The sequence below is a fragment of the Papio anubis genome, chromosome 1 (assembly GCF_008728515.1).
Source record: "Papio anubis isolate 15944 chromosome 1, Panubis1.0, whole genome shotgun sequence".
NCBI lineage: Eukaryota > Metazoa > Chordata > Mammalia > Primates > Cercopithecidae > Papio > Papio anubis.
Window position 1 is genome coordinate 145,605,806 of NC_044976.1, and position 13,747 is coordinate 145,619,552.

General features: G+C 36.6%; 1 protein-coding gene across 1 annotated transcript in view; it reads left to right on the plus strand.

The window, feature by feature from the left end:
- USH2A (usherin) overlaps positions 1–13,747 on the plus strand; it is a 790,277-nt gene that overhangs the window by 189,914 nt on the left and 586,616 nt on the right. Inside the window, exon 14 of the mRNA XM_021927201.2 lies at positions 12,189–12,352. Coding sequence (XP_021782893.2) covers positions 12,189–12,352 — 164 coding nt within the window. The remainder of the gene's footprint in view (positions 1–12,188; positions 12,353–13,747) is intronic.

Genomic DNA, 13,747 nt, shown 5'->3' on the forward strand with positions numbered 1-13,747 from the left:
CCTTTGTTCTTATCTTTCTAGTTCCAGGAGAGGGATTCTATTTTTCCCCCTTTTCTAACTCCTGCCATTATTTTAAACGACTTTGAAATGTACTGATGCAGTTCTTTGGCCTCTTCATTCACTTCCCACTCCAACAACCCATTTCTATGGCTACACTCTGGATTTTGTGATCACTTATAATTTCTCTATTTCTCAAATCTTCCTAATCCCATGAATGCTATTCTATGGATATATCATATCTTTCCTACTCCAATTGACCCTGGAAGCCTCACATAACCTGCTCCTTAACTTCTCTTAATCTTTAGCCCATTATCCCTGCTTACTCCTCTTTTGATCAACCCCATGCCTAACTTCACTGTCTTCTCTTAGCCTGAGGCAAAACCTTTTTTATTCTGACCCTTTTGAATACCTGATTGCAGACTCCCTTCTGCTGTACTGTGGGGTCAGCTCCAGGGATGATCACCCTATACCTGCCCTGATCTGTGAGGACTTGGGGAAAGATCAGGTACCTATGCTGATGTGAAGCACTACCGTGTATATACTTCTTATCAATTTACTTTCTTTCTCCTTTTAAGCTCCTGCCACTCTCCTCAGTTTTAATTCTATGCTCTTGCCCTTGCAGATAATCTGGCCCTCTGCTCATAGACAAAATAAAACCAGATATAAGTATCTCCAGATTATCTCTTCTCCACCTCCAGTTTGTCTACATTGTCACACATTTTTAATTTTTTTATCTAGTCTTAGAAGAAAACCATGTGTATTTTTGTCTAAAAATAACCTGTTCGCGGTTCTTGATATAATCCCTTCCTGTTTTCCTACTCTTGTTCCTCCCTTCCATGATCGTTGCTCCATCAAATCCTCCCTTTATTTTAACTCGAACATCTCTCTATGGATAATATCCTAGCTGTCTACAAAAATGCTATTCATTCTACAACCTCCTTCCCTTGATTCTGCCCTGCTTTATGAGCCCTAAAAGTTATTGTCTAATCTCTCACTCTTCATTCACTTACTAACTTTTAAAAAGAGCACTATGATTTAAGAAAACATGATTTAAACAATAAAAGAGCAGCAGATTTTTTTCTTCTTCATTTCGTTTCTTTCTCATTCATTCTTTATTCACCATGCATGATACATACATTAGCAGAACTTGCAACATGTAGACATTCAAGAACTAGTTATGTGACTATTAAATTCTCATGCAAATCAAAGACAAGGTGTATAAAGAGATATAATAAATAAAAATAGATTAACGAAAAGATAGAATGAGGGAAAAGGTTTCACTGGTGGGAAAAAGGGAGGGGTTGGTGGTGCTTTCCACTTGAGTCCAGTGAAGAGGTCTTATTTGATCCTTTGAAAGGTGACATGTGTCTCCTGCAGTTAGAGAGACCAGTGCATTGATATCTATCTTAGATCTGGCAAATCTAACTGACAAGAAACAGTCTAGCTAGATTTGGATAGGTAAGTTGGAAGACAGTGCCCTGCATATCTTTTTATTATTATTATTATTATTATTATAATACTTTAAGTTCTAGGGTACATGTGCATAACATGCAGGTTTGTTACATATGGATACTTGTGCCATGTTGGTGTGCTGCACCCATCAACTCGTTAGCACCCATCAACTCGTCATTTACATCAGGTATAACTCCCAATGCAATCCCTCCCCCCTCCCCCCTCCCCATGATAGGCCTCAGTATGTGATGTTCCCCTTCCCGAGTCCAAGTGATCTCATTGTTCAGTTCCCACCTGTGAGTGAGAACATGCGGTGTTTGGTTTTCTCTTCTTGCGATAGTTTGCTGAGAATGATGGTTTCCAGCTGCATCCATGTCCCTGCAAAGAACACAAACTCATCCTTTTTTACGGCTGCATAGTATTCCATGGTGTATATGTGCCACATTTTCTTAATCCAGTCTGTCACTGATGGACATTTGGGTTGATTCCAAGTCTTTGCTATTGTGAATAGTGCTGCAATAAACATACATGTGCATGTGTCTTTATAGCAGCATGATTTATAATCCTTTGGATATATACCCAGTAATGGGATGGCTGGGTCATATGGTACTTCTAGTTCTAAATCCTTGAGGAATTGCCATACTGTTTTCCATAATGGTTGAATTTAGTTTACGATCCCACCAACAGTGTAAAAGTGTTCCTATTTCTCCACATCCTCTCCAGCACCTGTTGTTTCCTGACTTTTTAATGATTGCTATTCTAACTGGTGTGAGATGGTATCTCATTGTGGTTTTGATTTGCATTTCTCTGATGGCCAGTGATGATGAGCATTTTTTCATGTGTCTGTTGGCTGTATGAATGTCCTCTTTTGAGAACTGTCTGTTCATATCCTTTGCCCACTTTTTGATGGGGTTGTTTGTTTTTTTCTTGTAAATTTGTTTGAGTTGTTTGTAGGTTCTGGATATTAGCCCTTTGTCTGATGAGTAGATTGCAAAAATTTTCTCCCATTCTGTAGGTTGCCTGTTCACTCTGATGGTAGTTTCTTTTGCTGTGCAGAAGCTCTTTGGTTTAATTAGATCCCATTTGTCAATTCTGGCTTTTGTTGCCATTGCTTTTGGTGTTTTAGACATGAAGTCCTTGCCCATGCCTATGTCCTGAATGGTATTGCCTAGGTTTTCTTCTAGGGTTTTTATGGTATTAGGTCTAACATTTAAGTCTCTAATCCATCTTGAATTAATTTTCGTATAAGGAGTAAGGAAAGGATCCAGTTTCAGCTTTCTACTTATGGCTAGCCAATTTTCCCAGCACCATATCTTATACTCCCAGAGTTCATCATGACAAGGAAGACTATGTATTTCTCATGACCAGACGAAGATCACAAGGAAGAGAGACAGGGTTAGGTTGTCTTAGTGTGTGCTCAAAGTACCACTTAGAAGACAAAGGGGCCTGTGTAGAGAAAAGGACAAGATTCCTGTGGGCTACAGAATTAATAAGCAACCAGTCAAAAAGAAAATGCATCTGACTGCACTAAAACAAAAGGCGAGTGATACCTGATGGTGAGAAAGATGAATGAAGAAGTCAGGAGGGTACCACTGTCAGTGATAAGTCAGTTTTATGTATATGCAGGACCAGAAACAATAGACTGCTTTGGGTGATGCTAGTCCATTGAGTTTCTACCCTTCCTGCAGGCTCTACATGAGGGGGCAGGCTAACCAATCTACCTTCTCTGGTCATAGCCTTGCTGCCTTCATCATGTCATAGCTAGATGAAAGGGAGAGACGTATGTTCTTGAAAATGTCTGTTCTTTAAATAAAGATTGGAGTGTTGACTAATATACAGGATTAGACATTCTATTTTCTGAATTGAATTTGTATTTTGCAATGTAAAGTAACTGCAGGACATTCTATTGCCTGAGAAAGACCAGAAAAGCCATGTGACTAACTCATTTTATATCCACATGGAACATGGTGGAATTAGCTCCATATTATACATTTAAAGGGTCAGTAAAAGACAAAAGTAAAACTGATTTATGATTGCTTCTCATGACTCATGGTTTTTCAATGTGCTGGTCATTTTATTGTTTCGCTTTATTTCTTAAAATTACCTCTTCCTTTGGCTTCTGAGATTCTACTTCTCTTATTTGTTTTCTATCTCTTTTGCTGGTTACTCCTTTTTAATATGTCCTTTCAATTTCCACAACTGTGTCCCTGATTTCAATCACTACATACATGTTAATGGCTCTCAAACATATGATCATGCCTGCCATGCACTCTAGGCCTGTAGCCAGCTGTCTCTCTGAGTTTTACGCTTTCAAGTCCCTTGTGCATTTCATTTTTAATATAGTCAGCACAGAACTAACCATTACTTCCTCATCTTCCCCCAAATAAAAATTAGTCTCATGCCATCTCATGCTATTGTCATCTTGGTGAAAAAGACATAAAACTTCAAATAATTATTTAAGTCCAAACTTCCCAAGTTTGAGTGGGGCTTAGATTCTTCTCAGGTCTGGCAGAATTGGCTCTGTTGTTAAGTAGAATGAGTCTACGGGCTACTGTTGGAAAGTGCTATGGAAAGAAGAGCTACTCTCTAAAAAGAATAGAAAGAATAAAGCTTCCCATGGCCATATGGGACCCAAGGAGATCAGCAGGATTTGTCTCTTACTAAATCAGTCGTGTGGAATGCTGGTAACTTGACTTGACCCTCCTATCCTACTGATGAATTCAGCTGTCTCTTTTCACTTCAACTTTGATAATCATTATAGAGGAAATCCTGTAGCACAGAAGGGCATGGAGAAAGACATTTTAAAATGTGACAATGAGAATTGCTTGAGTTTGGACTTTTGTTCAACATTGAAAAGAGATAAAAATGGGTTTTCTCTTTTTTATGTTTTTTCACTCCTCTTTTGAATTATACTGTTCTTAAACCTTTTTTTTTTTTTACTTCTGGTTGTTATTGTGTATACACTAACATTAGCTATATTGAAAATATGTAACAATTGGCTAAGATATATGGGATTCCATCAAGTATAAGAAATTTTTGTTTCTTAAAGGAAAAAAATCACATGTAGTGTAAATGTATACAGATATGCAGTATAGGGAAACAGCTATGACCTGATGTTAAAACATTTTTTTTGAAAACAGAGTAGATTGCAAATCAATTGAATCTGCTTTGAAATCTAGGCACTGTGGTAGGTTGTTACAAATAGAAATGTTTGCATTTATAAAAATTACAATGCAGTTATAACAAATGGAAATTAAAATATTAATTTTCAAAATATACAGTAGATTGTAAGTATCTTATTATGAAAGGGGAAGATACAAGTATCATAGTACTTCTTCATCAATTTAGAAAATAACCTCACCTCCTTATCTGTCTAGTTCACATATTCATTACCTTCCTCATGCTCTATTTGTTGGATGCAACAAGGTTTGTTATATTGTTTTCTCTTAGTTTATTTTCTACACATTTTTTTGTATTCCCAAGGGCAAAATAAATAAAATAAAACAGACCTTGACTCTAAACTACACAACCAACAACAAAAATCCATGCAACACAACAATAACTTTCTGTGACCAAGCTGGAAAATCATTTGCCTCTTTCCATCTAAGTGGTTTATTCTTCAAAAGTTACCAGTAAAAAGGGGGCATGGATTTAAAAAAGCTGATCCTAGTGCAAACATTACTCCATTTACCTCTGACACATAAAGCAAACATGATTTAATCAGTATCGAAAACAATGAAGCAAAAAAAAAATAAAATAACTGCCCACTGAAAAATCAATAATGCAAAAAAAGTATATAGTGTTTGTCTAACCCAAAAACAATGAGACAAAAATGGACCATATTTAATTCATCTCAGTTGGTAGTGGAGACCCATATTTGACACCCTGCATTTACTGGCACTGTCCTCAAGTTGACCTGTGACTAGGACTGCTCTGCCCCATAGCCCCCAGGACTGCTCCAGTTCATCTGGTACCCCACAGTTGTCTTACATAACACCCACACACCACAACTCCCAAAAGTTTCTTCCCTAATGATGTACCCTCTCTATATTCTATGTTACCTTGTTTTAAGCCTAAAGGAGTTAGTAGTGTCACTATTTGTCCCATTTACTAGCTGACACACACTGAAGTTGTCCATAGAGGGTAGGACACCAAGGCTGGTTAGGGAGAATAAAGGCTCAGACTTTTGGAGCATAAAAAACATGGAAGTTCTTCTATGCCCAGATTATTTTTGGTTTTACTGCACATGTTCTACATTTCAGCACTAGGTTATAGATTTGGTCCAGTAATCTTTTCACAGGCCTTTTTCTGATTGATCTCAGTTGGTCTTTTCTCTGAGAACCAGGTCAATGACTTCAAATGAAAGCAGATAACTTTCTTGTCAACTGATTTCCTTTTATGGTGTGATAATGGAAAAATTAGGGAGTGTGCCTCATAGATTCCCTCTCCTCAGTGACTCTTTGTCAGACAGCTGGCTGTCATCTGGGGTGACAGGGTAAATGGGCCACAAGCCTGTCATCATCTGGCAGCCAAGGCAGGGCTTTCTCACAAGGTAGTGGCAGATTTCCAAGAAAGAAAGCAGAAACATGCAAAGACACTTGAGGCCTGAACCACCAGGATGTTACTTTTGCCTTATTCTACTGGCCAAAGCAAGGCACGAGGCTTGACCATGTTTGGAAGTGGTGGGGAATAAACAGACTCTCCTTTGTGATGGGTAGAACTAACTATACAGTTAGCTGCAAAGGACCTGTACAGAGGGAAAGGTGAAGAGTTGCGATTTTTGCAATCTCCTATGGCTGCCAAACCATATATTCTCCCTTAATTTAGATGATATATGATCCAATAAGAAGTATCAGTTTTTATGTATTAGTAGCATTTATTCAATGTGATGTAATAGGAATAACACGCAATTGGACATCAGAATATCCAGGTTTCAGTTTTGTCTTTTCCACTAGACCAGATATAGTAGCTTCCTGCTCATTGGGTGGAATAACGACATCTAACCTAGTATTTAAAACATAATTTAGATATCCAGGTTCTGAACCGATGGTTCTTTAATGAATGTCGACTTTATATTAAATCAGGTCTAGACGGTAGATCTCAGGAAAAATGATTTCGATTTTCCCATTACGCTTTTGAGATCCGACCTATTTTTCTTTTTCTTTTTCTTTTTCTTTTTCTTTTTCTTTTTCTTTTTCTTTTTCTTTTTCTTTTTCTTTTTCTTTCTTTTGTCTTTTTCTTTTTCTTTTTCTTTCTTTTTCTTTCTTTTCTTTTTCTTTCTTTCTCTTTCTTTCTTTCTCTCTTTCTTTCTTTCGTTTTTTTTTTGAGATGGAGTTTTGCTCTTGTTACCCAGACTGGAGTGCAATGGTGTGATCTCAGCTCACCACAGCCTCCGCCTCCTGGGTTCAAATGATTCTCCTGCCTCAGCCTCCCGAGTAGCTGTGATTATAAGCACCCACCATCACCCCCAGCTAATTTTGTATTTTTAGTAGAGATATGGTTTCTCCATGTTGGTCAGGCTGGTTTTGTTTTGAATTCCCACCTCGGCCTCCCAAAGTGATGGGATTACAGGTGTGAGCCACTGTGCTCTGCACACATTCTTTAGCTCATGGCTCCTTCCTTCATTTTCAAAGCCAGCAGAGCAGTGTTTCCTTGGACCTCTGCTTATGTCCTTACATGTTTTCTCTCTGACTTTTACCCTCCTGCCTTCCTTTATAAGGACGCTAGATTACATTGGGCATTGTTAGATAATCCAGGATAATCTCCTCATCTCAAAATCCTTAACCAGATCTGCAAATTCCTTTTACCAAGTAAGGTAACATTCACAAGTTTGGGGGATTAGAACCTGGATATTGTTGGGGTGAGCATAATATGACCTGCTCTGCCAGAGTTTAGCCATCTATAGCCTGGGGGTCTGCCACATGTTTATGTAAATAGAGTTTTATTGGAGCACAACAATGTTAATTCTTTACATATTTTCTGTGGTTACTTTACTACTACAGCAGCAGCAGCAGAGTTGAGTTACAATAGAGTTCATATGGCCTGCAAAGCCTAAAATATTTACTATCTCATCCTTTATAGATAAAGATTGCTGACCTTGTAACTAAATTTACTGCCACCTTGGGCAAATTACTTATTCTCACTAAGCATAATAGAATCATAACTTTATAGACTGGGTAAGAACCTTAAAAGTAATTTTGGTTAAACTCTACCCTATACATTTCTCTGCATAAATCACCTTTTCAGAATAACTGGTGAATGGCCATTCAGCTTCTGCTCCAAAACATGGAACTAAAAGGAGCCCACTATCTCATGAAGTAGCTCATGTTTATTTCAAACAACTGTAATTCTGCAACAAATAGAAATATATTATTTATATTGACCAAAAAGTTGCAGTCTCTTGACTTTCTTGCCTAGTCTTATTTCTGCCTTCTAAGACCATAGAAAATAAGTGAAATCTCTCTTCTTTCTGCGAGCACTTTAAAATTTGATTCTGCTATCATATCTTACAGTTATTTAGTTATTTGCATAAATATGTGGAGTGTCAACAAAGGAGAAAGAGATAGTGTTCTCAAATCAGACCCTTGCTAAGCAAGCTGCCTGGACTTAGCTGTCACTATTGCCTGGATGCAAGGGAGTCACTGCCCCTGGTCCAGATTTTATGAGTTTCTCTATTTGTGCATGGGAAATTCACCAAAAAGGGTGGGTTTGCACACTGTTAACTTCTCCCTTTCAGATGAGGCACTCGTATTTCCTTGTTCAATAAGTCATGTGAATATGGCTTTCAGCTCACACAACATGGATGCCCAAGCCTCAAATCCCTCTCCTGTAATTCTGATTCCACCTCCAAAAGAATAAAGATGCTGTTAATAGGCTGTAACTAAAGGGAAACTAAGAAGCTCTATGAAACCACAACTCCACTGTTAATCGGGGAAAACCAGACTCCTCTAGAGGGCACTGTAGCACTCACCGAATTCTATGAACTGAGAACACTGGTCTAAGAGAATCTGAACAGAGACTAGCTCTTAAAGAAAGCTGTCCATTCCCTGGGAGTGAGGTTAGGGAGGGGGACAGAGTTAAGCCAATAAAAAAGGGGCTCAAAAGAGCTAACCTGTTATTGGAGCTACAAACCATGTTTGGATTAATCTCTGGTGTCCTATCCTAAATCTAAAGCTTCCCTGGTGCTTTATTCACAATCAATTCCTGTATCCGACAATATTTACCTAATCCTTACTGTGCGCTAGTCTTTGTGTTAGGCACTGATGGAAAACAAAAACAAAAACAAACAAACAAAAAAACTCTGCCCAATTTTGCCAATTTGCCTTGAAGTCTCTTTCTGTTTTGTTTATTAATAATCCTTATCTAAAATCCCTTAGCAATTGGAGTTCTCTTTCTCCTTCATTCTTTATGTTGAATGATGTCTCATCGTCCCCATCAACAAGTTAGAAGACGGGGAGTAACTCTATACCTATCCTCCCTTCTCTTTTCAATTTGGCATCCCATTCTACCAATTTTACTTAACATTTCTCAGGTCTATCCTGCTAATTTCCATTGCTCCTTGCCACTGCCCCAAGGTAGCATGATCTTACTTCTGCTCACCTTTCCAGGTTTACCTATCACCATTTCCCATTCTGAATTTACATCCAAGAGTACTGAGCTGCTTGCAATTTCATACCTTGTTCTACTTTTTCTTTTTTTCCTCTATTTTTGCCCCTCCCCGACTTACCTGGCTTATTTCTACTCGTCTTTTAACATTCAGCCCAAGCATCTCCTCCAAGACTCTTATTTAAAATTACCCTTCCCATCCCTTCTTCTGCTACCAGACTAGGTGAGTTGCCCCATTTCTGGACCTTTAGAGCCTGGATACATCTTTATTAATGCTCTTTCCATTTTATCTTGCATACGAGACTGTGAGCTCCTTGAGGACGGGGGCAATTCTATATGATTAATCTCTATATCCTTGATGTTTATTCCAGTCCTGGAACATAGCTGGCCCTCAATGAATGTTATTTATGTCAATCAATATTTAAATCAATTTGATAGTACCCATGAGCTGAGGCCCCAGACAGAGGAGGGGTGTACAAAGAGAAATGTCAATAAAGTGACCTATATATCTTGGGATATATCTCTGGGCCTCCTACAGTAGTTCTCCCTCAGATGATGAATTTTCTGACAGTGATGTGCATTACTGAAACATATTCCTTTCATTAATAGTTAGGTTTCTTCAACAGTAATAATTAGGATAACACTTTCTCTCACTGTTTCCACAACTGGAAGAAACTCCTAGGAAAGGAAAGTATATAAATTTGTGATTTAGGAGACAGAGGCCAACTTCTTTCCCATTGTAACCAGTAAATACTGAGTTATGTAAGGGTCCAAAGAGTACTATCATAGCAAACTGCTGGCAGAGATTAGCGATGCTTTACTCCTGTTTTGTTTACCATAATGAACTGGTCAATAAACATCACAAATTGTTTATCTATATAAATCTTGACAGATTACTCTTTATGAAATCCATTTAACAAGTGAGGTTTTCCCATAAGGATGAAAAATAAAGATTTTAAACAGATTGCGGGAGAAGCTCTGGCTGTACCAAGAGAGTCAGTGTAATAAAGGTTTCTTTATATTAATATTACAAAAACCATTTATCCTGGCAAAATCAATATTGCAATTCATCTTAGTTTGGTGTTTCTCTTTCTAAGCTTAAAATGTCTTTTCCTTTATTATGTATAATTTTGTTTTAATAAATGTGAAATGTATTTCATTTAGGAGGTACTCTTGAGGAGGGATAACTTATAAAATGACATCAAACTTGTAGCTTATTTGCTAAAGAGTCTTGGAAATGTTTAAAATTATATTTGAGTGGCTGAGAAATCTAAAGGAATCATTTTACTTAATCCTTAATTACAAAATTATCCCCAGTGTCCTTTGGGGTAAAAACAAACTACAATGTTCAGAAAAGTCTTCTCCCGTGAACTTCATTTAGGAAAAATTCTTACTGAAGTCAAGCGATTATAACAAGTCAGATAAGTTGACTATAACAATGGCTTGGAAAAGAGACTATGAAATCAAGAATAGACACATTTAATTGCTCAAAACACTGCATGCTTTGAATGGAAAAAAATAGAACTACACCAAAGAACGGAATTATGTTATACACTGGAAGCTATTATTCTAAATGTATTATATGTAAAATAAGTGTGATTGTCTCAGGAGTGAATGATAATAAAAACTGAAATACTCAAGAGATACTTACACATGAGTGGTGCAGTTATACATATATACACAAACACACACACACACACATTGAGAGAAGTTTTTCTCTTATTGTTTATGCTCACTAAAATTATATTAAAAGCCTATAAACAATAGACTCTACATAACAGCATATAATGAAATTAAGAGCAAATCAAATATTTTTGCATCTATAATTCCATTTTAATTATAATACATACTTTTCTCAGCTCTAAAACCTAACCTAAACAAAACATCTATATGAAATGAAATTCTGATGTAATGTGTATAGATAAAAGACCTAATACAGTTGTTTGAAGGGGGAAAATGTCCTTTTATCATGACCATAAAAAGGGCAAACTACAGTACAGTGGTTTTCAAGAAAAACTGTACTTTATTTATTCCCAAGGGGATATTAGTCCATAAAACAAATTTGCAGCTTATTTGGCAGTCTTAGCTTTTATCAGCCTTTTTAAGGGTGTTGAATGATTACTCAAGAGATCACACTGTAAAAATTGCAGTGGGGAAAAGTAACTCCGTCCATTCAGCATCTTTATTAGAACATATAGGTGAATCCTTTTGACATTTTAAACATACCACAAGGAGAGTACCTTTTTAATGGTGAGTGGTCTTCTTACATGTGCTGTTTTGCTTCTCTAATACCTCATGGCACTAACATTGCTTATCCTAATCAGTGCCATTGGCATAAGCTACATGTTTGAATAATTCACTGTGAGGGAACAAATTTTATTTTCTATTATGGCAAAATGCCACTACTGGTATTTTTACAGGCAACTTTGGATCCAAGAAATTTAAGCTGCAGTAAAGTTATCTTATTATGTTCACATCATTTGCATCTTTTCATAAATCAGAATAATATTGTATTCTCCAACCATTGTGGATAGATAAGTTTAGTTCATAAAATAGAAGATGAAATATAACCCATATTAAGGCATCAACAATATTTGAACCTGTCTTCCTCAAGCAACTTTCTTAGTGAAATTTAGTCTTCATGGAACTAACTATAGAATTTTAAGATTTTTAGGGAGAGCAATGATTTACCCCTGGTTTTCTATTTTGCAATTGGATAGTCACTTGAAAAGATAATTTTATGGGTACCTAATCTAAATTTTTAGCTGACAGGAGAACTGCTTTTGTAAAAGCAAAATTTACAGTATTCCTAATTGAACAACTGGATTCAAACTAATCTATAAGATATACTGTGGGATTTTAAAAAACAATATAATATATTTTTTGCTATTAGTTAGTTTATAAAGAGAAAGCTTTATACAGGTTTTACCAGGAGCAGTAGTTTTATAAACATCTTTTCTATTTTCCTTTATTTTATGTTGATTCTATATTTGTTTAGCTCAAGATTCTTTTCAATTTGTTGGCTAAAATAAACCATCTTACTCTACAATGCTATTGGTAGGTGTAACTTATACTATGAATTATTAATCAAAACACTATTCTCTTTGATGGTTTATTTGTCTTGTTTTCAGATGTCAGCCTTGTAATTGTCATCTCTCAGGAGCCTTGAATGAAACCTGCCACTTGGTCACAGGCCAGTGTTTCTGTAAACAATTTGTCACTGGCTCAAAGTGTGATGCGTGTGTTCCCAGTGCAAGCCACTTGGATGTCAACAATCTATTGGGTTGCAGCAAAAGTAAGTGAACTCTGGCTCAGTGCTGGTTTGTGAAGCAGCATCTTACAGGGGACTGCATCTCATTGTTTTATTTCTCCATTTAGAACTCATCAGAAAGACTTAGTACAATGTGAAGAATGTAGGTAAGAAATGGAAAAAAAAAAATACATTCAGTGAAATATGTGTGCTTTTCCTTGGTTAGACAATTGGAAATGATAATACAATTGTGTTCACAGTGGCATATTTACAATGGTTTTTTGGAATGAAATCAACAATGAGGTGATTAAAGTCCTAGGTTTTCCCAGACCAAGGGTTTTCCCAGGACACAGGACTTTCAGTGGTAAAATCAGGACAGTACTGGTTAAACCAAAATAGTTGGTCACCCACACAAAGACATTTCCATGTAAGTTTGTTTGTTTGTTGTTTGTTTGTTTTTAAGAAATAAAGGGTATATTCTTGTTTATTATAAGTTTGATATTCTTCCATCCTCCAAAGTTTATGGGCACTATTATATCATTAGCTGTTTATTGATATTACAATAATTAGTATCATCCACCACAGCATATTACTCACCCTATAATTGATATTTCTTTCTACTTTAAGTTACACTCATTTAAATATCTCTCACATTTATATCTTTAATTCCTTAAAGCCAAAGATTACATGTAAGTATCTTTTGACTTCTCAACATCACTTTTCAGTTCCTTGCATTGACCTCACAAGGTCACCTGCAGTTCTACAATTTCATAACATATTGACCGTTTTCCTATATTTACTTCAAGATCATACATCCTTACCTTTTCCAGAATTCCTAAGAAACGCCTGCTGGGAACATGTGGTAGGAGCCCTCTACAACATATTGTGTTATGCATATTCTCCTTGGGGTGTCCTGAGACTGTCATGAGTCACAATGATAGGAAACGCCACAAGTCATGACAGATCATCACAAACCAGCATGTCTGGAACTCTGCTATCTACATTTAAGGGGAGAGGGAGAGAGATAAGTAATGGAATATTGGACTCCAAAACAACTGTACTAGATTTTGAGGTAATGGAAAGCAGGACGTAGCTAGTGATTAAGAAGATGTATTGATATTTTGTACCTGTGTAGCTTCTCTTCAGCATCCCACATTTCATCAGTCCCTCTGGATTTCAGAATAAGTAAAACTAGGTATTTATGCTTCTTTTGGGAAGGAACTATCATAATTCCTTTCATGTATAAATACAGTCTAAACACAAATCTGGACTTCATTGGCCACTTAATTATGATGTGTCATATATTGATTAGCAATACAATTGATTGCTTTGTATGCAACAAAAATTCTAGCATATTCCTTTTGGATATGAGTTGTAGATCATCATTTATAATGAAATTATGATATCTAATCTTAGTGATTTCTGACTGATTCTGCCACT